Source organism: Bombyx mori, chromosome 27, assembly GCF_030269925.1.
Source record: "Bombyx mori chromosome 27, ASM3026992v2".
Lineage (NCBI taxonomy): Eukaryota > Metazoa > Arthropoda > Insecta > Lepidoptera > Bombycidae > Bombyx > Bombyx mori.
Window position 1 is genome coordinate 8,584,599 of NC_085133.1, and position 21,358 is coordinate 8,605,956.

General features: G+C 35.1%; 3 protein-coding genes and 1 long non-coding RNA gene across 8 annotated transcripts in view; 2 read left to right on the forward strand and 2 right to left on the reverse strand.

Moving 5' to 3' along the window:
* Positions 1–1,416: 1,416 nt before the first annotated feature.
* On the reverse strand, positions 1,417–9,244 carry LOC732941 (small nuclear ribonucleoprotein G). 2 transcript variants are annotated; one of them, XM_062676396.1, is made up of 4 exons: positions 9,097–9,244; positions 3,359–3,475; positions 3,027–3,174; positions 1,417–1,687 (listed from the first exon to the last, which is right to left on the reverse strand). In XM_062676396.1, exons 2-4 carry the CDS (start codon positions 3,388–3,390, stop codon positions 1,637–1,639), a joined length of 231 nt encoding a protein of 76 aa, XP_062532380.1. In that variant the 5' UTR covers positions 3,391–3,475; positions 9,097–9,244; the 3' UTR covers positions 1,417–1,636.
* Positions 3,485–8,822, forward strand: LOC134201547 (uncharacterized). Of its 4 annotated transcripts, none has more exons than XM_062676628.1 (6): positions 3,485–4,222; positions 4,657–4,877; positions 5,136–5,228; positions 5,334–5,426; positions 6,124–6,192; positions 6,280–8,822. In XM_062676628.1, exons 1-6 carry the CDS (start codon positions 4,209–4,211, stop codon positions 8,436–8,438), a joined length of 2,649 nt encoding a protein of 882 aa, XP_062532612.1. In that variant the 5' UTR covers positions 3,485–4,208; the 3' UTR covers positions 8,439–8,822. The 4 variants fall into 4 exon arrangements, with proteins under 4 accessions (XP_062532612.1, XP_062532611.1, XP_062532614.1 ...); XM_062676627.1 differs by having other exon boundaries at positions 3,485–4,218; XM_062676630.1 differs by lacking the exon at positions 5,136–5,228.
* A 1,793-nt stretch (positions 9,245–11,037) lies between the features above and the next one.
* LOC101740924 (transcription factor EB) overlaps positions 11,038–21,358 on the forward strand; it is a 164,595-nt gene continuing 154,274 nt past the window's right edge. Inside the window, exon 1 of the mRNA XM_038020947.2 lies at positions 11,038–11,417. Coding sequence (XP_037876875.1) covers positions 11,257–11,417 — 161 coding nt within the window. The 5' untranslated portion in view covers positions 11,038–11,256. The remainder of the gene's footprint in view (positions 11,418–21,358) is intronic.
* LOC134201549 (uncharacterized) lies at positions 12,836–20,361 on the reverse strand. Its single transcript, XR_009976902.1, has 2 exons — positions 18,826–20,361; positions 12,836–13,823 (listed from the first exon to the last, which is right to left on the reverse strand). It is a non-coding gene; the product is annotated as an uncharacterized LOC134201549 (long non-coding RNA).

A 21,358-nucleotide genomic window follows, 5' to 3' on the forward strand; every position in this document is an offset into this window, starting at 1 on the left:
GGTGATGGGACCTATCCTCACCATACTTAGTAATTAAAGAAATAGGATGGGGATGTAGAGTGCACGACTTTGTTTCGGTACTCATACGAAATTTATGCACCTTATCACTTTGTTGTGCCAGTCCAAATTGAGGTCATTCACAGCTACAACATCGCTGAACTTACGAGCACATACATGGACTATTTCTTTGTCTATAGCGTGAATGAGAACCCTTATCTTCTCCATATTCTTGTACGCTTCAGAGACGTGGACCCTCAAGACCCGTACCCGATCGAGAATTGACGCATTTGAAATGTGGTGTTGGCGCAAAATGTTGGGCGTATCATGGTCGGAGCGCCGAAAAAATGTGTCAATTCTCGAGGAGCTAAACGTCAAGACCCGTCTATCTACAATCTGTACGCAGTCGCAGCGTCTCCTCAAGTACTTCGGACACGGGGCCCGTCAAAATCCTGAGAACTTGGAAAAATTCATAGTTGTAGGTCACGTGGAAGGAAAGAGAAATCGAGGAAGATTGCCAACCAGGTGGACGGACATTAGCAAGGAGGCCACAAACACCAGCGTCCCGGGCGCCATTAAGCAGGCCGAATGCAGGCAACATTGGAGGAAGCTGGTGCAAAAACTGGACCAAGGTGGTCACGACCCTCAGTAATAAGGAAACGACAAAGAAGAAGAAGAAGAAGAATAGCGTATCTTCGATAAGGTTTAAATAACATCTGAGTCGACTATTATCAAAGGCGGCAATCTGACTTTTGGACAATGATTGGTAAATCAGAAAAACGAATTATTGACTTTGTATTCCATTGGCAGTCACAAAACTCTTCGGAATGACATCTTAGATAAATAACAGGTTAACTATTAACCTTTATTTAATGCAGGTTTTGAACCGTATTCTTTGAAGGAGACGATTATATTCAAATAAATCTGTATTGACATATCAATAAAAATTTTTTGTCCAAATGTACAGATTGCCGCCTTTGATAATAGACGACTCATCTATCGATTTACTTGCCTTAACAAGTGAACACCTGAAAAACCTGCACAATACCAAAATACTGCTTTTCCCACCAGAACTTCTAGAGTAGGAATTTATTTCTTCAAAGGTATATTCAGTTTGATACTTAGCTGTGCCAATTGCATTACTACAATGACCAACAGCAGTAGTTGCATGATCTAGAGCTAGACTCATCTATACTAATATTATAAAGAGGAAAGATTTGTTTGTTTCTTTGTTTCGAATAGGCTCCGAAACTACTGGACCGATTTGAAAAATTCTTTTTCCATTAGAAGCCGACATTGTCCCTGATGAACATAGGCTACTTTTTTTATTTTTTTTGGTTTCATGTGTGTTTTAATGTTTCCGAAGCGAAGCGAGGGCGGGTCGCTAGTAGAATATATAGATCAAAACAAACACAAATCTGAGGTGTTTCATTATTATTTATTAACTTAACCTAACATCACATTAAATTTAAATAGTGAAGTTTAGATATAAAATTATCAGTTTTCCTTTTTTTTTCTTTTACTGTTGCTGCTGTTGCTGTAGAAACTAAGTTTTAGATCCGAGTTTTATATTTATTTATTGATGAAAAGTGAAGCACATTTACAGCATTGGTGATATTTCTTGCCCACTCTAAGTCTACTAAAGTCTGTCTAAAGATTCCAGCATTATAATACTGTTACCACGAATTACCTGAAAGAAAGATTAAATTGTTTTATTCAGTTCCTTTACAGTCAAATATTTTTTGTCATAAAAAATCACGAGCTACTGCTGAGCAATAGTAGTGATTTCTAAAATACCATGTGAAGGACACAGCAAAACTAATGCTTACAGCTAAACAAAATAGTTGTATGTAACTTACAACTATTTTTTAAATATCAAACACACTATCTGAGTCGTCTATTATCAAAGGTGGCAATCTGTGCATTTGGACAAAAAAATGTTATTGATATGTCAATACAGATTTATTTGAATATAATCGTCTCCTTCAAAGAATACGGTTCAAAACCTGCATTAAATAAAGGTTAATACTTAACCTGTTATTTATCTAAGATGTCGTTCAGAAGAGTTTTGTGACTGCCAATAGAATACAAAGTCAATAATTCGTTTCTCTGATTTACCAATAATTGTCCAAAAGTCACATTGCCGCCTTTGATAATAGTCGACTCATCTATACTAAATACACTTCAAACATCAAGAATTGTTGTAGTGACAATACTTAATGAGTATTTATGAATGATCTCCACCCTGAATGAATTGTGTAATGTAAATCAAACCCCCAAAAATTATTATTTGCATAATTACTGGTGGTAGAGTATCTTTTTAGCGAGCACATGTAGATACAATATCCCAGTCTACTTCTGCCGTGAAGCAATTATGCGCTTTAGTATGAAGGGTAGGACACCTGTTGTACTATAAAATTGAGACTTAGAATTCATGTTTCAAGTTAAGTGATGGCATTTAAGTTGTTGATGTCATTGGGCTCCAGTAACCACCTACACCAGGTGGGCCGTGAGCTCATCCACACATCTAAGCGACAATCTCTTTCAGAATTCAACAAATGTTTGTGAAAGTTCTCTGCTGTAAAAAATAAAATGCAAAGTATTAAATTTTTTTAATGCGCCACCAATAGTGGCAACCTTTTTCGGCTCTGATAACCAAACTTGCCCTATTATAATCTATACTACATTAATATTATAAAGCTGAAGAGTTTGTTTGTTTGAACGCATTAATCTCAGGAGCTACTGGTCCGATTTGAAAAATTCTTTCAGTGTTAGATAGCCTATTTATTGAGGAAGGCTATGGGCTATATAACATCACGGTAAAACCAATACAAGTGGAGCACCAATAAAGAATGTTTCAAAATAGGGGATTTAAACAGCTCCTTAACATTCTATATTTAAAAAATACTTTCACTTTCTACGTAAATGAAGTGGGGGGTAAAATTTAGCGTTATGCCTAAGTAACTATTCCACGCGGACGGTGTCGCGGACAAAAGCTATCTTTAGAGTGTTCTTGAAAATATACTAACCACCATCCCAACATTGTTACGCTGACCGTCTTTACACTCCTCGACTGATTCATCAAGAACTAAATTCATGAATGGATCAAAACCGCGCAACACACCGGTAACAGCGCGACCCGCATTCAGCTTTATTGACAATTTTTTGTCCATGAATCTGAAATATATAAAAGCACCATTTAAAGTACATATTCTTTTTTGTGTATAAACATCAAATATGCGAATTTCTACGGACTAATTTGGGATTTTAAAGAATTTACGCTGTTCTTTTAATTTTAGGTTATAACAAGGACGCCAGCTTTGTTTGCGAGTGAAACAAACAAACTTCCAATATTACTTACTTTTTCAATTCTGGTGGATGTGCTTTTGACATTGTAATGTGCTTTTTAAAATATTATAATACGGAATTAATGTTATTGTCGTGGATTTTTGTATATTAGATGAATTTCCAACCCATCGAATTTTGCAGTGGGTGGAATCTCCCATACATATTTTTTTTATATGGGATGAGATCCGAAGTTGTGACACAACACAGTGTTACCGAGCTAATTGGTTTAACAGAGTCATAGTAATTTTTATCAATACGTGAACATTGAATTTGAAAACAAACCGTACGTTCTCTTTACTTATTTTTATTAATAATATAGTTTTCTTTGCATTTCTGTAATGCTACTACTACTCCTGCGTCTTAACGCGTTAATTAGTGCGCTAAATTGGCATTACGCACCTAGCTATAGAAAAATGTAAATTTCCTTATGGCAACACTAAACAAAATGCCGGTTAAGCTTTGTTGTTTTTGTTTGTTTTGTCGTTTATTCATTTGGTTTTGATGAATAACACATTGAGTTATTTAAAAAACTAAATGGCATTTTAATTTTTTAATATCGCTTATAAGTTCACGTTGATATTTTTCGAGAAAAGACTTTGTTCACAAAATGATTTTGTAACGTGTTTTTTTTTTCGTGTTAATTTTAATATTTGCTGTTAAGAAATTTACTCCTCCTGTTTGGTCTTGTTTTTGTTTGTAAATTGTAAGTTATTGTTGTTGAGAAACTGACTCCTGTGTTGTTTAAATTTTTTGCGCCTTTTGCAAACTTTTTAACATGCCTGATACTCATCGTACTTGTGAAGTTTGTGGTATCAAAGAAAGACATCTTACTGAAAAACGGTTTTTCGCAAGGTTTCCTCTGGATGTCAATAGGTGAGTAAGTGAACTCCTTATTTGAATTTCTTTAGTAGATGGGTTGAAAGGGGTATGGAAGTATCGTCATTTTTAGAATCTTGAAACTTATTATTTAGGCTGTTGATTAGATATAAATAAATATGACAAAGTTTGTATGGAAATTCGTAATTTTTTAATCTAGAACCTTGAAACTTTTTGATGATGATTGATTTTTTTGCTTCTAGTCAGATATATGTAAATAATAATGTAATTTTAAGTTTTTAAATCTTCACCCTCGAGGGGGTAAAATAACAATAAGAAATAGGGGATAAAAGTATGCAAGGTATTGTGGGCACAGCTATTAAAAAATACTTCAGTAAATAATAGATACTTAAATTTGAAAAATGTATATATTTTAGTTTATAACAAGACCTATTTTAATTTAGTAGTAAAACTAACGCTCATTTTGAATTTTAGATGTAAACAATGGGTAAAGATGGTTGGCAAAGAAGATCTGGCTTATCTTCAAGTACATATGCTACATGATTTAAAACATGTTTGTGAAGCACATTTCTCAAGACGAGACTTTACAAAATCAAAGAAGCGCTTAAAAAAACGAGCTGTACCCAAACTGAACTTGACACTGCCACCATTGAGAGATGAAATTCTTCTTCAATTTTTGCAACTCAACTCGCAAGGTAATTGGGTACATATTTTCCATTTTGTACATTTTTTACAGGATTGAAATTTTTTTTGTGTATAAAAATTTATACTATGTAAAAATTTGTGTTAGCTCAGTTGGTACCTAAAATGCTCACTTCTCGCACATATGTCTACTGCATGGACCAAAGATAGTTTCTAAGTCCATTTATATCTAGACCACACTTTGAAATTCAACATGCTCTTGAGTGTAGAATAATTCAAAGTAAATTAAAAAATGTATGTTTTTATATCAGCGGATGTCACCCCACAAGGCCAGTTCGAGGTTCAGGCCGTTCCTAGTGCTTTGATGCCAGCATCCTCAAGTCAGCCTAGCGGTCTAGAGAAAAGTGAGAATCAGGATTGTTTAAATTTATATCAGCAAGAAAAGAAATACTAAATTTTAATCTTAATAGACATGTGTAATAATTTAAAATAATTAATTTAATTTTCAGCTGATGTCACCCCACAAGGCCAGTTTGAGGTTCAGGCTGTTCCTTGTACTTCAATGCCAACATCCTCAAGTCAGTCTAGCAGTCTAGAGAAAAGTAAGAATCGATTTCATGAAAGCAATTCTAAATTTTAGTTGTAACGAAGATCTGTAAAAATAGTTCAAAATTCCTACTAATATTATAAATGCGAAAGTAACTTGTCTGTCTATTACACTTTCACGTCTAAGCCACTGAACCCATTTTGATGAAATTTGGCACAGACAATTTGTAGACAGAGAAAGGACACAAAATACTATTATCAAGTGATAGTACAGGGACATGCGATATAACCGAATCCCATGCGGGAGAAGCCACAGCCGAAAGTCTAGTTTAAATAAATGAATATAATTTTTTCAGCGTATGGTTCTGGTTGTGTTTATTTAACAACTAGCGACCCGCCCTCGCTTCGCTTAGGAAACTGTCATTAATTATTGATTTCTCCACTATTTAATGGATGTTATTATACATATAAACTTTCCTCTTCAATCACTCTATCTATTAAAAAAAACCGCATCAAAATCCGTTGCGTAGTTTTAAAGATTTAAGCATACATAAGGACAGACAGATAGATATAGGGACAGAGAAAGCGACTTTGTTTTAACTATGTAGTGATACAACATGTTTAGTTATTGTTTTAGCTATTTTTTTTAATATTGTTTATTTGTATTGTACTGTTGGTTTCCCTTATAAATAAATAAAATATAATAAGATTATAATACATACTAATTCTATTGTACTTCATATATTTTTACAGACGTCACCAAAGGAAGCCAGCGGAAAGAAAGTGAAAGTCAAATAAGAAAAAGAAAATTAGAAGATGTTGGTGAGTTTTGTATTATTAACTCCATCTACTTATAGCACCACTTTTAACGATTGGTCAATAAGTATTAATGTAATTTTTTTGTTTTAGATGTTACACCACGGAAAAGGAAGCTCTTAAGTGAATTGAGAAAAACAAAGTGCACATTGGCATCATTAAAAAAGAGCGCGAAACTAATAGACAATTTATCGTCAGAGTTTCTAAAAGAAATTGTCACGTCTGCGTTGATAAATCAAAAGCGTAAGTCACAAGGCAAACGCTGGACTATTAAAAATAAAATATCAGCATTAGCCATCTTCAAGCGTTCACCAAAAGCTTACCGATATCTGCGATATCTCGCACCATTTCCGAGTATCAAAACATTGCAAAAATTAATGAAAAAAATACCTGTTGAGCCAGGTTTAAATACAGCTGTACTTGACCACCTGAAAAAACTAGCTCCCATTAAAAAAATAAGAGCAAAATTATGTTCGCTAGTCTTTGATGAAATAGCGTTAAAAGAAAGGTTAACTTATAGCGAAGCCACAGATAAAGTGGAAGGGTTTATCGATTATGGATATGAGAGGAAAGATGAGCTAGCAAATCATGCCTTAGTCTTCATGTTACAAGGTATTGGGAGAAAAATTAAACAACCGCTGGCATTCTATTTCATAAGAGGCACAGTATCTTCAGAAAAATTAGCAGTTTTAATAAAAGATATAATTAAAGAAATTACTAACTCGGGATTTCAAGTTTTATCAACAATATGTGATCAAGCGCCCACCAATATGGGAGCATTAAGTCTGTTAAAGGAGTGGAACAATGGTGGACATAATTATTTTGAATTTGAAAATAAAAAAATTTATATAATTTATGATATTCCACATTTATTAAAATCACTGAGAAATAACTTTTTAAAACAAGGATTTCTGAAAATGGGAGAATTGAAAGGTCAATGGAGCCATTTAGTTGAGGTAGAGGAACGAAATAGAAATTTTTTATATCTTAGCAAACTCAAATCAACTCATGTACAACCAAAGTACAGAGCTAAAATGAAAGTTAAGTATGCCGCACAAATATTTAGCCAAACAGTGGCTGCTGTTCTTAAATTATTAGCTACGAATGTGGAAAATGTACACCGATCAGATGAAATATTACAGACTGCTTTGTTAATTGAAAAATTCAATAAACTTTTTGATTATACAAATGGGCCATCAGGACATGCTGACGTAAAAAAAGGTATACGGGAAAACGTATCTGCTAAAACTGACCATTTAGCTGTTTGGACAGAATATAGAAAGCAACTGTCTACTTTAACATTTTTCAACCATAATGGCGTGGAAGCAAAAAATGTAAAGTGTGTTCAAGGCTACATTATATCATTAAAATCGCTGCGTGATATTTGGCTGGAAGTTCAGGATTTAGGATATAAGTATTTGAATCTACGGCAGTTAAACCAGGATGCATTAGAAAATTTATTTGGGTTAATAAGACAGCATGGTCAAACAAACAAGCATCCGACGTGTTCTACATTTATAGCAGCTATGAAAACCTCTATAATATCAGGACTTACCGCCCCTCACAGCAAAAACTCCAATTGTGAAGAAGACAAAAAGGAACTCATGACGGATTTTCATGATTTAGTTTTTGGGTTTAAAGACGAAGATGATCAAGGTCAAGATATTAATGAGTCTCCTAGTCATGTTTCCACAGAAAATGAAAATGAGGAAGACAACCCGGTTCTCAGTATACCTGAAGAAGAAGAATATAAAGAAATAGTATGTGACCTAGCAAAAATTTCAAATCAACCAGTGGTCTATATAAGTGGATATCTAGCTTCTGTTATTCTAAAAAAAAATGATTGCCAGGTCTGTAGAGAAACTTTGACAGTTGCAGATCCAGAGGAAAATAAGATTTATGATTTAATTAAATTAAGGGAGTGGTGGCAAGATAAGAAATGTTTGACATATCCATCATTGCAGTTGTGTCAAACTGTACACACTGCGGTTACAAATTTTGAACAGTTTTGTATCCCTAACCTACATAATAACAATATTTGCCAGTGGACAATTACTATATTTTATTCAAATTGTAATACAGAGTGGCTATGCATTAATCATCGTCAACAAATGTCAGACTTATTGTTTACAAAATTGGCTCTAATGCTGATTCGGCGACAGTGCCAGATAATTAATTTAAAGCAAGTTTCAAAGGAAGAGGATTTGGCGGACGCGAACAAAAGGGGTCAACAATATGGTGTTTCAAGATAATTACATAATTAGTTTTTATTTGTTTTTTGTAGAAAGAAGTTAACTTCGGGTTTGAGTTCAAAAAAAGTATACATTTAGAGATTTAGAACTTTATTTTTTTACTATTATAAAATAGAAGTTTTTAAAAATTTACTCTTCAAATGGAAATAGAAACGAATTGTTTTTTATTTAGCACAAAAATTTTCAAAACCTAGTTCGTTATAACATTATAAAACAAGGTTGAAAACCTCTACATGTATACTTATTGTACCTTGCATAAAATTAAGTAAATATTGGTTTATATTGTAAAATAAAAATTAAACATTTCCGATACAAACTTAAAATTTTTTGTAAGCGTTAAAATTCTACTTACAAATTTCATTAAAATTATACTAAGTAATAAAACATTGTTTTATTTCTTTTAAAATAATAAAGTTTTTATTTCAATATGCAATCCTTGCCTGCATTCGATATCGACAAAAATATCGATAATATTCGCATCATTATTTATTGGACATCGATATTAATGCCCATCACTATTTTTGACAGTGGTAGGATTTTTGTAGTCTGTGGTTGTTTTAATGTTGTCACCAGATCGGATCTGATCCCATACATTTTCATTTTGTAACGTTTACTATGAAGTGCGGACTCTTATAACGTAGTGATTATATACTCTTTGGAATTTTGTCAATGAATTTAACTTTTCTACTATATTCTACCGTCTGAGACAGTGCTGCCACTTCCAAAATTAAATAAGAACCTTTGACACGGCGATATTACGATTATAATTTTGGAAATTATAGATCTTGGACATCAACAATATCAGAGGTACGTACGGTCAAGCTACTGCCTATTGCAGAGTTCTTCTTAAGCCTTGTCAGAAACTTGACAGCTTTGATCGAGCTACTTTTTCCCGGCCATAATAAATCTACGTTATTTATGGTAGTAATATGGTCCTCATAACTTGCTGAAAGAGATTTTAGCATGAGTTTTACGATCGGCCGTCTGTCTGACATGAATCTTTCTTGGGCTAGTAGTATATCCATGGCAGCGTACCATGGGAGGATACATTATAATTTAGATTTTTAAATACAAAATATCACGTTTTATGAAATTTTATGAATTTGCATAAGAATATCATAATGCATCATTCATACGAAACATAAAAACAGAAGCTTAAAAGGACACTCAGAACAAATAGAAAAAGAAGCATCTAGTGGGGTGCTAGATTGTTGGGGTGTTTGATGGTCTTTGGCAAAAATGTCTGAAAATATAATATTATAGATGATCACAATGGTTGCGTTTGTAAAGATAAACTCATCAAGCCTTCCAACGTAACTTCTGGCAGTAGCCAATAGAAAAAAACAAAAATAAGGCAATTACTGGCTGCTAGGGAAAATACATAAATAAATCTATTCTAGCACTGTACAGAATTCTAATGATTGTGAACTCAGGGTCTATCTGGTTGCTGCTCTAGTTGGTGGGTTCTGAATTCATAAATTTAACAAACGCTTTCGTGCACCGACTCTTAGAGTATCTAGGTTACCCCTTTGTTCAAAATGTTTTACTTCCATCCGTCCGTGCTACTTTATACAGTCCTAGATCACAAATAAACGCAGTTTATGGTATAACAATCCAAAAAAATATGAATCACTGTGGTTGTATTAATGTATACCATCATTTATAAGCTTAAGCTATTAGGCATGCCTAACCGCTAACCGCTTGCCAAAACCGAATTATAAAAAATATTAAAAACTCCGTAAAGTAAAAACAAGACCGAACCAACAGATAAAGTAAAAAGTTTTACAAAAAGACTGTTAATATACGTCTATACAGTATATCATACATTTTAATGTATTTAAGCATCGTACGAATGTCATCGATTTAAAATCGAAAAACATCGATCCATTAAACGAATTTAAGTAATTTTTTGCCAATTAATATTTAATAAAACTTAATAAAAATATTTATATCTGTGCTTCTATTTTATTAATAATGCACTGCAAGAAGCTACTTCAATGGTGGTGAAAACTCATATTTATTTCGTAATATGCAAACCTTTATTTTTATACTAACAAAAACATAAATATTGTAAGTTGGCAACTTGAAGTCAAATTTCGTTTAGAAATTAAATTAAAAAAGAAAAGATAATTTACCTAATAAAACAAATTCATCACTGAATTTAATGGTCAATCATCTTGAATTTTATTCGCATAAAGTGTATGCACGTAACTATGTTTTTAATTTATAATTGAACGTCTATATGCCCATTTAATTTAAGGTTTGAGTGTCACCTCACCTCCCACTGCCAGAAGAAAAGTAATTATGGGAGATATGTTCATATAGATTAAACCAAATTATAGCTGGCTTAAATAAAATTGTATATAATTAAAATCAAAAATTGTAAGAAATTCAGTAATATGCATTAGAAAACTGAAATAATAAATTTTAAATTTAATGTCAGAGTTATTCTCGTGGAGTCGTGGAGTGCTCAATAGTCTGTGATAGAAATTTTATATTGCCATAAGCAAAAAGTAGTATGCGAATAATTTAAAGATGCCTCTTTCGAATACTGGGTTTCATCATATTATGGTGTATATAATTTAGTGGTATTATAGTCATTCCTTTATCACACAGATACAGCTGTAATATGTATGTATAGCCAAATAACCAACCAAAATACAACCAGCAACAAGTACACAGCTGGGAGAATGGATGCTGTGGGGATATTCATCTTCATCTCAATAAAATAGTCTCATTATTTTGATTATCAAAATGATGTCGGTTTAGTTTTAAATTTGTTTTAGTGTGAAAAATTGTGTTGTGTTTACGTGCAATAATGGATGAGTCCGGAATTGATATGGGATTTGATCTCGCGTCTTTCCTAACAAACGATTTCAGTGTTGATCAAAGAATTTTGGAAGATATGACTGCTGCCCAGCAGCACCAGGACTTCATGTTCTACGAATTGAAATCGAAGGCAGTACCTATAACTGAAAGGTGAGTGAAATACATTGCAAAACATGTTTAGACGTAAGATTGCGTTGTGGCGAACGTTGCGCGAATATTTTTAGCACATTATTATGAGGAATAATTTCACCGAACACCTTACGTCCGCGACCCTGAAAACTGGACTTGGCAAAGCCCCCAGTTTTTGCAAATCTTGTTTATCTTCGTACCATAATATTCGCAAACGTCTTATTGTTAAATTTATTCGCCTACCAAGCTTAAGTAAGACAAAATCTTTAATATATCAATGAAATATACCTAGTTCATTAATTTATAGAGTTAATTTGAACTTTAACATGTGATTGAATTATTTATATTTCACTAAAATTCGAATTTGTTGTCATAAATAGTTTTCCCGCCACTCGAAATTTTCATAGTCGTCACTTATTTTTTGACCTACCGACTTTACATACAAAGTAGTATTCTCCTATTTGTTTGTTTGTACACCTAAACAAATATGCAATGTTAGATTGTGCAAATGCAATATTTAAAATAAATTTATATCCAGACTCAAAAGAGAGAAAGAAAAAATGTTAAAATTTGTTTATCAGATAATAAAAACTAATCATCAGTAGATTCCCAATTTAATATGTTTGTACTACTGTTTTGGCACAAACTAATAAAATTACTATAGACATAGGAGTGTAGAAGGATGATATTTTGCATTCCTGTAAAAACCAATTCTTTGACTCATGATGTCTTTGTGACTTCATAACAGAGTGTCCATATGAGCTGAACCAGCAAGAACACTTGAATCCAATAAACTTTTTGTATTACTATCTTCTTCAAACCAATGTCGGCTGACGTTATTAGTTCAAGAGGTTGACTTTCAAAATTGACCTACTTAGTCCTAGATGCATGCATACATTTTATTAGTTTGTTATCTTATGACTATAAAATTGGTGCTGATTATTCTTGAGTAGTTTGAAAGGCATTGAAATTATTAACATGATCCAAATGTGAAAAAGTGGAAATGATCAGAAATATTAAAACTCAGAAATTTTAATGAAATTTGAAGGTAAAATTAAAATATATGTACAGATACAAATTGCTTTATTTGGAAATTAATTTATGTCAGGTCAATGACCTTAGATGCAATTATAACAAACCAAAATGAAAAACTCAGAAATACCAGGCGGGCAGACAAGTCTTAGCTGTCCAAAAACCATTACTGAGAAGAATCAACAAAATACTTAAGGTTTGCTTTATACCAAATAAATGTTCATAGCATCAAATTAGCTATTAAATATATTATTTTATGTTGGTATGGATGGTTGGTACTAGACAAAGACTGTACTGTCGGATATGTTACATCTGAAGGAGGACTTATTCTTAAAAACATATTTTAAATTGTGAGACTAAGACAAAAAAAAACAATGTGTGTATAATAAATATGTATCCTTAAAATTGTTTGTTATGACTTTTTATTTGTATCTTAATTAACACTTAAGAATTTAGTTATATAATATATAAGTTTAAATTTATCCAAACTTTTTTGTTTAGTCAGCACACTTATTATATTTACGACTAGAAAACACAGTTTTAAAAGCTTCATTAACATAGATGAACTTGTAGGGAACTTACATATCATTAATGTGGTGTAAACGCTAGAGTCTCATCCCTCTCCTCAGCTTGCAACATTAGGTCAAACTGCTATTAGCATTCGAAAAATCACCATTCTTCTATTCAGATTAAAGCTCCATATTACGTCATAGCAAAGATCATTTAAGCAGTTACTACTGATCTTTCTGAAGAGAACGTAGTTACGGAAATAACGTATAGGAGTTTAAGCCAGCAAAGACAAGAAATCTGACAAGAACCTAAATTGCGCTAACGACAATTTCAAGAAAACTCACTTAAACAAGTTTAAAATGATTAGTAGCTCGCGGGTACTGGAATTGCATGCACGAGTGTTGTGGTTTTTAACCATAGTCCTAACCAACCACCTTTCTTTGTCAAAAAAAAGCATTGTCTTTTTTTCCTACCTAAGCTGATGGTCTAGAGAGACCGTGGCAGCGTAGCCGAGCTAGTAGGTGAGCTAACACGAACCCTAGCAAGAGTCGTGCTTCGCAGAATCTACCACCGGATCGGAAACGCGACCCACTGAGAAGTTCCGGCGATAAACTCAGTGGGCTGTATCTGTGGGTTAATTTACTCGCCGAGCCCTTCGTCGCAAGCGACGGGTTCGACGAGAACGATGACCGGTGCTTGGGGTACCTAAGAGCACCGTTAGTGGATCGGCAGGATCCGTAATGACGTGTTTTGGGCGATGTCGACTGTTTACAATTTGGTTTGCAGGATCAGCTATGTAGTTACCGGCGGCCACGATGAGATGGTTCTCGTGTCACGCCGCTTTATTTCATTGTCTTGACGACTCCGCCAATATTGGTGAAATACCTGAAAATGTTAACATTTCTGTGAATTTGCTAGTCATTATTTAATACACCACGAAAAAATATTTAATAAGTTTGTCCAATCAGGATTGGTATTGAGTTTTGTTCACGAATCGCTGAAAATTGTACATCATATTCGATAATGAACAGTTTTACGAATTCAGGGCACCGTTTCCTAATAATGTTGTCCCAATACCTTTGTGTTATTATATATATAAGTCGCGGTGCGTAGATTGATTTCGAAAAAATATATGACGGTTATGGTCAATTTTTTTTAAAGGGGAGTAATGCGTAGGTACATTTAAAAATCAGTGCTTTGTTGATAAGATAGGCATCTTATTTCAATGCATCATATTTCCACCATTGAAAATTTCTCCATCGCGGCCTTGTGTAATGTTCCTAGCGTAAATCCAACACTGTAACAAAGTAGTGTCAATTTAGTGGTAATTTTTATTATAAAACACGAAACGTGGAAATGTAAATGATATATTAGTTGAGCAATTGAATTCGTAATTAATTACGTTATTATGTACATATTTAACTTGTGCTAATATTTTTTTTATTTGTATAATTTGTACGTTTTTTTCTTATCTATTCTAGTGACCTCGAGAGGTCATGCTAGATTCACCGAGCGAGTAGGGAGCTCACGGGGCTCTAACCTGAGGACGTTGCTAACACTAGCCTTAACAAGAGCCGTGCTTCGCAGAATCTACCACCGGATCGGAAACGCGACCCACTCAGAACATCCGGCGAAAAACTCAGTAGGCTATTTTTTACGTTAGACACCGTCAGATGCAGGAAAACTACAATACAAAAGTCTATTCAAACTGAAATGATTTACACATTCCTCTCTGAACCTGGAAACAGTGAGAAAATAGACGACGACAGAAAAAAATCCGGGAAGACTTCGCATCATTCATCATCATTACGTTTTTTAAACAACAAAATCTCAACGCGTAGCTAGCGTGGGAGTCTCTCTCTATCCTACCTTGAACTGTCAAGATACTTGATGACATGCTATGTCTGGACGCACTTTTTAGCTTATTGGGAATAGCAGTAATGTTTGTCGATTTCGGTAATGGCGTTCTATTGCCAAATAAAAAAAAAAGTAGTCCTCATAATATCGGCATGAATGTCTGCCAAAACGTCACAGCTATTAAATCCAAGACCATTACTATAATACTATAGGCGTAGATAAAATTTGTAAAAAATCTATAAACTGCTACACAATGTTGTATCGAAATTACGCTAAAACGTAATCAGGAGTACAACTATTATACGCCTTTATATTTCTTTAGGAAACAAAAGTGAAATATATCGAAAGAATAACTATTTCCCCCCTGAAGGGTGTCATTTGATTGATTCATCCGACCGATTTCGGCCATGGCGACCACTTTGACTCCTATCCGTCAATTTGGCGCTCGTGCGCTCGAAGATGGCTTATATAGCCTATCTTCGCGGCAAAACTCCTTGCACATTGAGGGCACGTAAGCACGCCGTTCTTATAATTATAGGTTATGGCAGCAGGAGGGCGGGCCTTCAACTGGTCGCGTTTGTAATCAAGGTCAGCTTTACGCTGATCCTGAAGGATGTCATAAGTCATACTCAGATCCTATGTTCTCAGATCTTATGTTTTAAGTACAATTTGATGACATTAAAATTTAATGTTAAACTCGACCAATTAAAGAGTAAAATAGATAGACCTTACAAAAGTCTCGAAGTCTACTTGAAGTCGTCTTGGCCTAAAGGATAAGACGTCTAGTGCATTCGTGTAGTGATGCACCGGTATTCGAATCCTGCAGGCGGGCACTAATTTTCCTAATTAAATACGTACTTAACAAATGTTCCACGGTAAAGGAATAACATCGTGTAATAAAAATCAAACCTGCAAAATTATTATATAATTTGCGTAATTACTAGTCGCAGGATCTCTTGTGAGCCCACACGGATTGGTACCTAGAATTCTAGAACTCAGAAAGTCTAGAACTCATAAAGTCTCAATATAGTTACAACGGCTGCCCCACCCTTCAAACTGAAAGGCATTACTGCTTCACGGCTGAAATAGGCGGGGTGGTGGTACCAACTCGTGCGGACTCGCAAGAGTTCCTACCACCAGTATGCATATTAATTATTATAATTCAACAAAATAAGTTTGTGTGGCGATAGCTATCCTTGCAATACAAGATATTTGAATGATGCCTGAATCTCACTTACGACATTTTCAAGATAAGCTTGCATATACAAGTTCCGAACAAGAACATTCGGACCGTCGATCTACTGAGCTGAGCAATTTCACCTGCTCGGTGGAAGATCTCTTTATCGTTTTACCCCCAAATGTGCGCGAATGGGCAGAGCCTCCGTCGGTACTAATGTTTTTATATTAAGCGTGTAATGGCGAAAATTCGTGAGCACGTAAGGGATATATAACGTTGGATAGTTTTTAAAATGCAACTCGAAAACGATAGAAACGATTCAAAGAGCCTAAATCGAACGTGAGAGTGGTTGACCTCAATGACTTTATATAATAAAGTGTGTTGGAGTAGTTGATATTACCAAATTCGACATACAATTAATTAATTTACCAAATCCTTTTGTAAAAGAATAGGATACAAGTCTACAGATTTAAAAAAACTGGGTACAAAGCACGCTTGGTTATCCGGCCCTAATTTAGAATTTCCTGTATTATGTGTACTAGAGACTGATATACATACTTATATACCTTTAAATATATATGTATATAAAGATAATAAACATCCAGCAAAAAAACAAACAAACCTGTTCATCACGCAGTGTTTGCCCGATGTGGGAATCGAACCCACGACCCTCGGCGCGTACAACAAGGGATGCTAACTATTACACCACCGAGTCATTGAATCATATTTTAAGACTTTTTTTTGTGGTCAATCACGCTAATATTCTGTCGATAGTCGCAAAATCTATTAGTAACACCATAATTTTAAATATAAACGAAGCAATCGCTTTAAAGGGAGCGACAGCCGTAATACTATACAATTAAGACTTCTATTCGGTCAATAATTAGTTAATACAAAAATATTTCACATACCAACACATAAGTGATTCCCGAAGTCAATTCGATTCAAGTCGATTACAACAAACATGATTTCTGTCACTTACCGTGAAACTATTGTCTTTCCGTTCATATCGGCGGTATTCACAATGCGGACATAGAATACGCTCTATCACTAAAGCCGAATTTATATTACGAAATTAGTGGCGTGAAATTAATTTCGTGACATTAGTTTTACTAACAGTTTCACGTGTAATTTAATACTTTCGTAATGCATGCATTAATTTCATGCATGGAAATTAGTTTCGTGCCCTGCGCGATTTTTTGGTGAAATTAGTGTCATGCAACTAATTTCATAGTGTAAACGCGACGTGAAACTAATGTCGCGAAAGGGCCTGCGCTGTGCGGACGTGTGTATTGTTAGTTCGGACGCGCTTCAAGCGTTGAAAATGGCAAACCAATGATGGAATACAGAAAAAAATATAGATCTTATTAATGAATATCAATGACAAGGGTCCCGAAACACCTATAGTAAAAAATCAAAATTATCTTCACTCATTCGAAAATAGTTTTTATAACTCTCAGGATCTTCATCTGCTAATTCAGAGACTAACTTCATTGCACCTAAATGCCTTCTTGTTGACCATCCTCGAATCTACCAACTTTATTTTTCTTGATAGTCTTTTTTTAAGTTTATAGGTATATAAGCATTTCTTTAGCTACATTGAATATAGCAAATTATAGCTTTGATGCTAACGGCGCCATGGTTACTGCGATACTGTGGATTTCGCGACACTAATTTTTTAACGAAATTACTTTCGCGTATATCGAAACTACTTTCGTGAAACTGAGCTCAACATGCATGACACTAATTTCGTAATGTAAACTCGGCATAAAGCATATATACGCTTAAGCATCGTCTAATTATATTTGTCGACCAAAGTTTTAGTGGCGTACGATAACGCATGTCAAAGTCATCGTATCAGCAAGACTTCCTTTAAGAGGTTTCCTTTAAGAAGTGAATTCAAATATATTTAAGACTAGCGACCCGCCCTCGCTTCGCTTCGGAAACATTAAATTTTATTATTGATAGGCGAAGCCCGCTATGTTGCCCGCGGTACGACAATAACAGCAAGTGACGCCGCGGGGCGAAGCTAGTCTAAAAAAAGTAGCTTAAGTTACTCCTTATATCATCAGCTACCTATTAGTGAAAGTCTCATCAAAATCGGTCCAGCCGTTCCAGAGATTAACCGGAACAAACAGACAGACAAATATTGTAAAAAGTGTTATTTTGGTTTATGTACAGTATATATATTCATATGCATGAAGTAAAAAGCGGTTATTTCAATATTACAAACAGACACTCTAATTTTATTTATACGTATAGATGAAGTTTCTATAAATAATCTCGTCTTTTAAAATATTAAGTGTCGTGGCTTTAGATAACGTATTTCAATTTATCATATATATTTTTTTCTTCTAAATAAGTACCTACGTTTTGTTATCGGTGACTGTTTTGATGACACTTATGTTTGTAAAATGTTTTATTGCGGTCGCAATCACAATAGCATTAGTGTACTTCGATCACTGTGACCTGTCTGCTTCTATCTGGTGATGTGATTATGCTGGGCTCTAATTCAAATAATAAGTTCTCGGGTGAATTTCACAATGAAGCAACAAAAATCAAATCTGTTGAACATCTTATTTTTTTTTTTTTATTGCCGTTGTAGGCAGACGAGCATACGGCCCACCTGATGGTAAGTGGTCACCGTCGCTCATGGACGTCAGCAATGCCAGGGGCAGAGCCAAGCCGCTGCCTACCGTTAAGTACTCTCCGCAAGCCTTATAATGAGTAAATGCTGGGAGTTGTAACGGAAAAGTGCCGCCCTAACATGAGTACCCTATATGTTTAAAATAGCTGTTATTAACGGAGATCTCTGAGGAATTGTTGGAAATGATTGCTTAATTTACTTTTTACCATCGCATATCCCGCCACCGGAGCAGAGTATATCCGCAGTGCGGTTCCAAAGATATTTTTGCCACACAATAAGCTTTACTTTTATAAGCTTTTGCTTCTCAGCAGTAGACAGCGGCCTGGCTGTTCCCCTGTCGACCACCTGGAATCGCAATAAAAAAGTACAATTCCGACATTGACCTGAAGATAAACACTCCACCGCCCGTTACCTGCTTAACATATATGTAATAGGCTTATTACTACTACCGACATTTTGAATACTTTACAGCATGGAGAAATGCAAATTAAACCTTACGTCAAACAAACTACCAGACCACAACTACATGGAGCCACTGCGTTCATCCACAGTGCGTTTCCAGAGATCTTTTTTGCCACGCACCACCCGGATTTGAAACCACTATGAAATATCCTTCTTCAAACGAGGCTTGTGTGGCAAGGCAGCGGCTTGGCTCTGCCCCTGGCATTGTTGAAGTCAATGGGCGACGCTAACCTCTCATCACTCAAGTAGGCCGTATGCTCGTCTGCCTACAAGCGCAATAAAAAAAGATAGTTCTTATAATCGAAGTCTTGCTCTTGGTTCTTTTTCTGTGCACAGAAACATAAATTATATCAATAAAACTTTTTATAAAAAAATTGACGGTAGTTGGCACAATATTCAAATGTCGTAGGTTATCATCGCCTTGATCGTCCGTGATCAGACAAAACTGTAAAGTATCTATTTGAAACGTCAGAATTTATGAAATGAAGAGATTAATTAATTGAAGTCATTTTAATTATTTCTGAATTTTTTTTTGTGCTTCTCTTCTGTCTAATTTCAGCAATAAACAAAACAATATGATCATGTGCGTAGTTCGAAAATCCTGTGTAAGAAGAGAATTTTCAAAAGGTTTGGTTTACTTTTTTTTGATGACATCATAACACGACTCAGAGAGATCTTAATCTTATAATTTTCTCTCATATAATTTTATTCAGAGTACTTATATGTTTGTTCAGACAAACTGTATTCCGTTTCACGTGGACCATAAACAGAATGGTGGGAATAATGAATTTTTAACTTTATAATAAGGTGAGAGTGCAGATGTAATTTTTTTTATTGCTTAGATGGGTGAACGAACTCACAGTCCACCTGATGTTAACTGGTCACTGGAGCCCATAGACATCTACAACGTAAATGCGCCACCCACCTTGAGATATAAGTTCTAAGGTCTCAGTATAGTTACAACGGCTACCCCGCCCTTCAATCCAAAACGCATTACTGCTTAACGGCAGAAATAGGCGGGGTGGTGGTACCTAACCGTGCGGACTCACAAGAGGTCCTGCCACCAGTAATTACGCAAATTATAATTTTGCGGGTTTGATTTTTATTACACGATGTTATTCCTTCACCGTGGAAGTCAATCGTGAACATTTCTTGAGTACGTATTTCATTAGAAAAATTTGTACCTGCCGGCGGGATTGTAACACCTGTGCATCGTTAGATACGAATGTACCGGACGTCTTATCCTTTAGGCCACGAGGACTCAATAAAATTGCAGTTAGATAATGTCTCAAGTTCTAAGTGAGCGCGGTCGCTTGATCGGTCAAGACGTCAGATAAATTGAAACCGTCGGGTTAATTACCCTTGCAATGTTATCTAGTCTCAAGGTTAAATATGTTTCTGAAAGTTTACGTTACTATTTGTAACATTTTTCATTTCATTTCGCTTTGGTGTCCACATTTCAAACTTTACCTAACATTTAACTGTAATAATAGTTTTATGGTACGGCCAGTACCAGTCAGCGATCCTTTTATTTTCGTACCTAATCGCCAATAGACTCGAGCGACTATTTATATTGGGAACTATTGGACTATTGGGAAGAGTACGCAGGTTCGCGGGCCGCAGCTTGAGAATTGCGAATATCTGCCGTGTTCCGTGTGCCGTGCCGAATTCTGGCTTCACCGGCTGCGTAGGCGAGCTCACGGGGCTCAGTTTGAGAGACTGCTAACATCTGCCCTAGAAAGAGCAGTGTTTCGCTGAATCTACTACCGGATCGAAATCGCGACCCACTGAGAAGTTCCGGCGAGAAACTCAGGGGGTTGTCTCTGTGAATTAAGTGCACTTCGAACTCTTCGTTCCAAGTTCGTTGAGAACGATGACCGATGCTTAGAATACTTAAAAGCACCGAGAATGCGAACTGTTGTTAATGCATTCCGGCTTAAAGGGTATACAATACAAATAATAATTCGACCTCATGTCTCAAGGGGGGTGGCGGTATTCACGAGGTGTCTACGGTCTCTGGTAAACATTTTCACGAGGTCAACCATGAGTATGTTCAAGCGACTGTTTTATTTCAAAAAAACATTCCACTATCACATGTGAAAGTGAGAATTGTCCAGACAAGTTGACTCTATGAATCAAGAAAATCACGTTTAACGTATATGACTCCGAGATCAACTTAGTTATACAGTTCCACGCCTTACGAGAGAGGAGCGGTAATTATATAATACTAGCTGACCCGGCAGACTTCGTAGTGCCTCAATCGATAAATAAGACACA

Bases quoted from the DNA above. Each gene is read 5' to 3' on its own strand.
- LOC732941 (XM_062676396.1), bottom strand. From the start codon at position 3,390: ATGTCAAAAGCACATCCACCAGAATTGAAAAA. The intron at 3,175-3,358 runs GTAAGTAATATT...TATATATTTCAG, and splicing joins CATCCACCAGAATTGAAAAA to ATTCATGGACAAAAAATTGT. The intron at 1,688-3,026 runs GTTAGTATATTT...TCTTTCTTTCAG, and splicing joins GTAACAATGTTGGGATGGTG to GTAATTCGTGGTAACAGTAT.
- LOC134201547 (XM_062676627.1), top strand. From the start codon at position 4,121: ATGCCTGATACTCATCGTACTTGTGAAGTTTGTGGTATCAAAGAAAGA. The intron at 4,219-4,656 runs GTGAGTAAGTGA...TTTGAATTTTAG, and splicing joins TTTCCTCTGGATGTCAATAG to ATGTAAACAATGGGTAAAGA. The intron at 6,193-6,279 runs GTGAGTTTTGTA...TTTTTGTTTTAG, and splicing joins AAGAAAATTAGAAGATGTTG to ATGTTACACCACGGAAAAGG.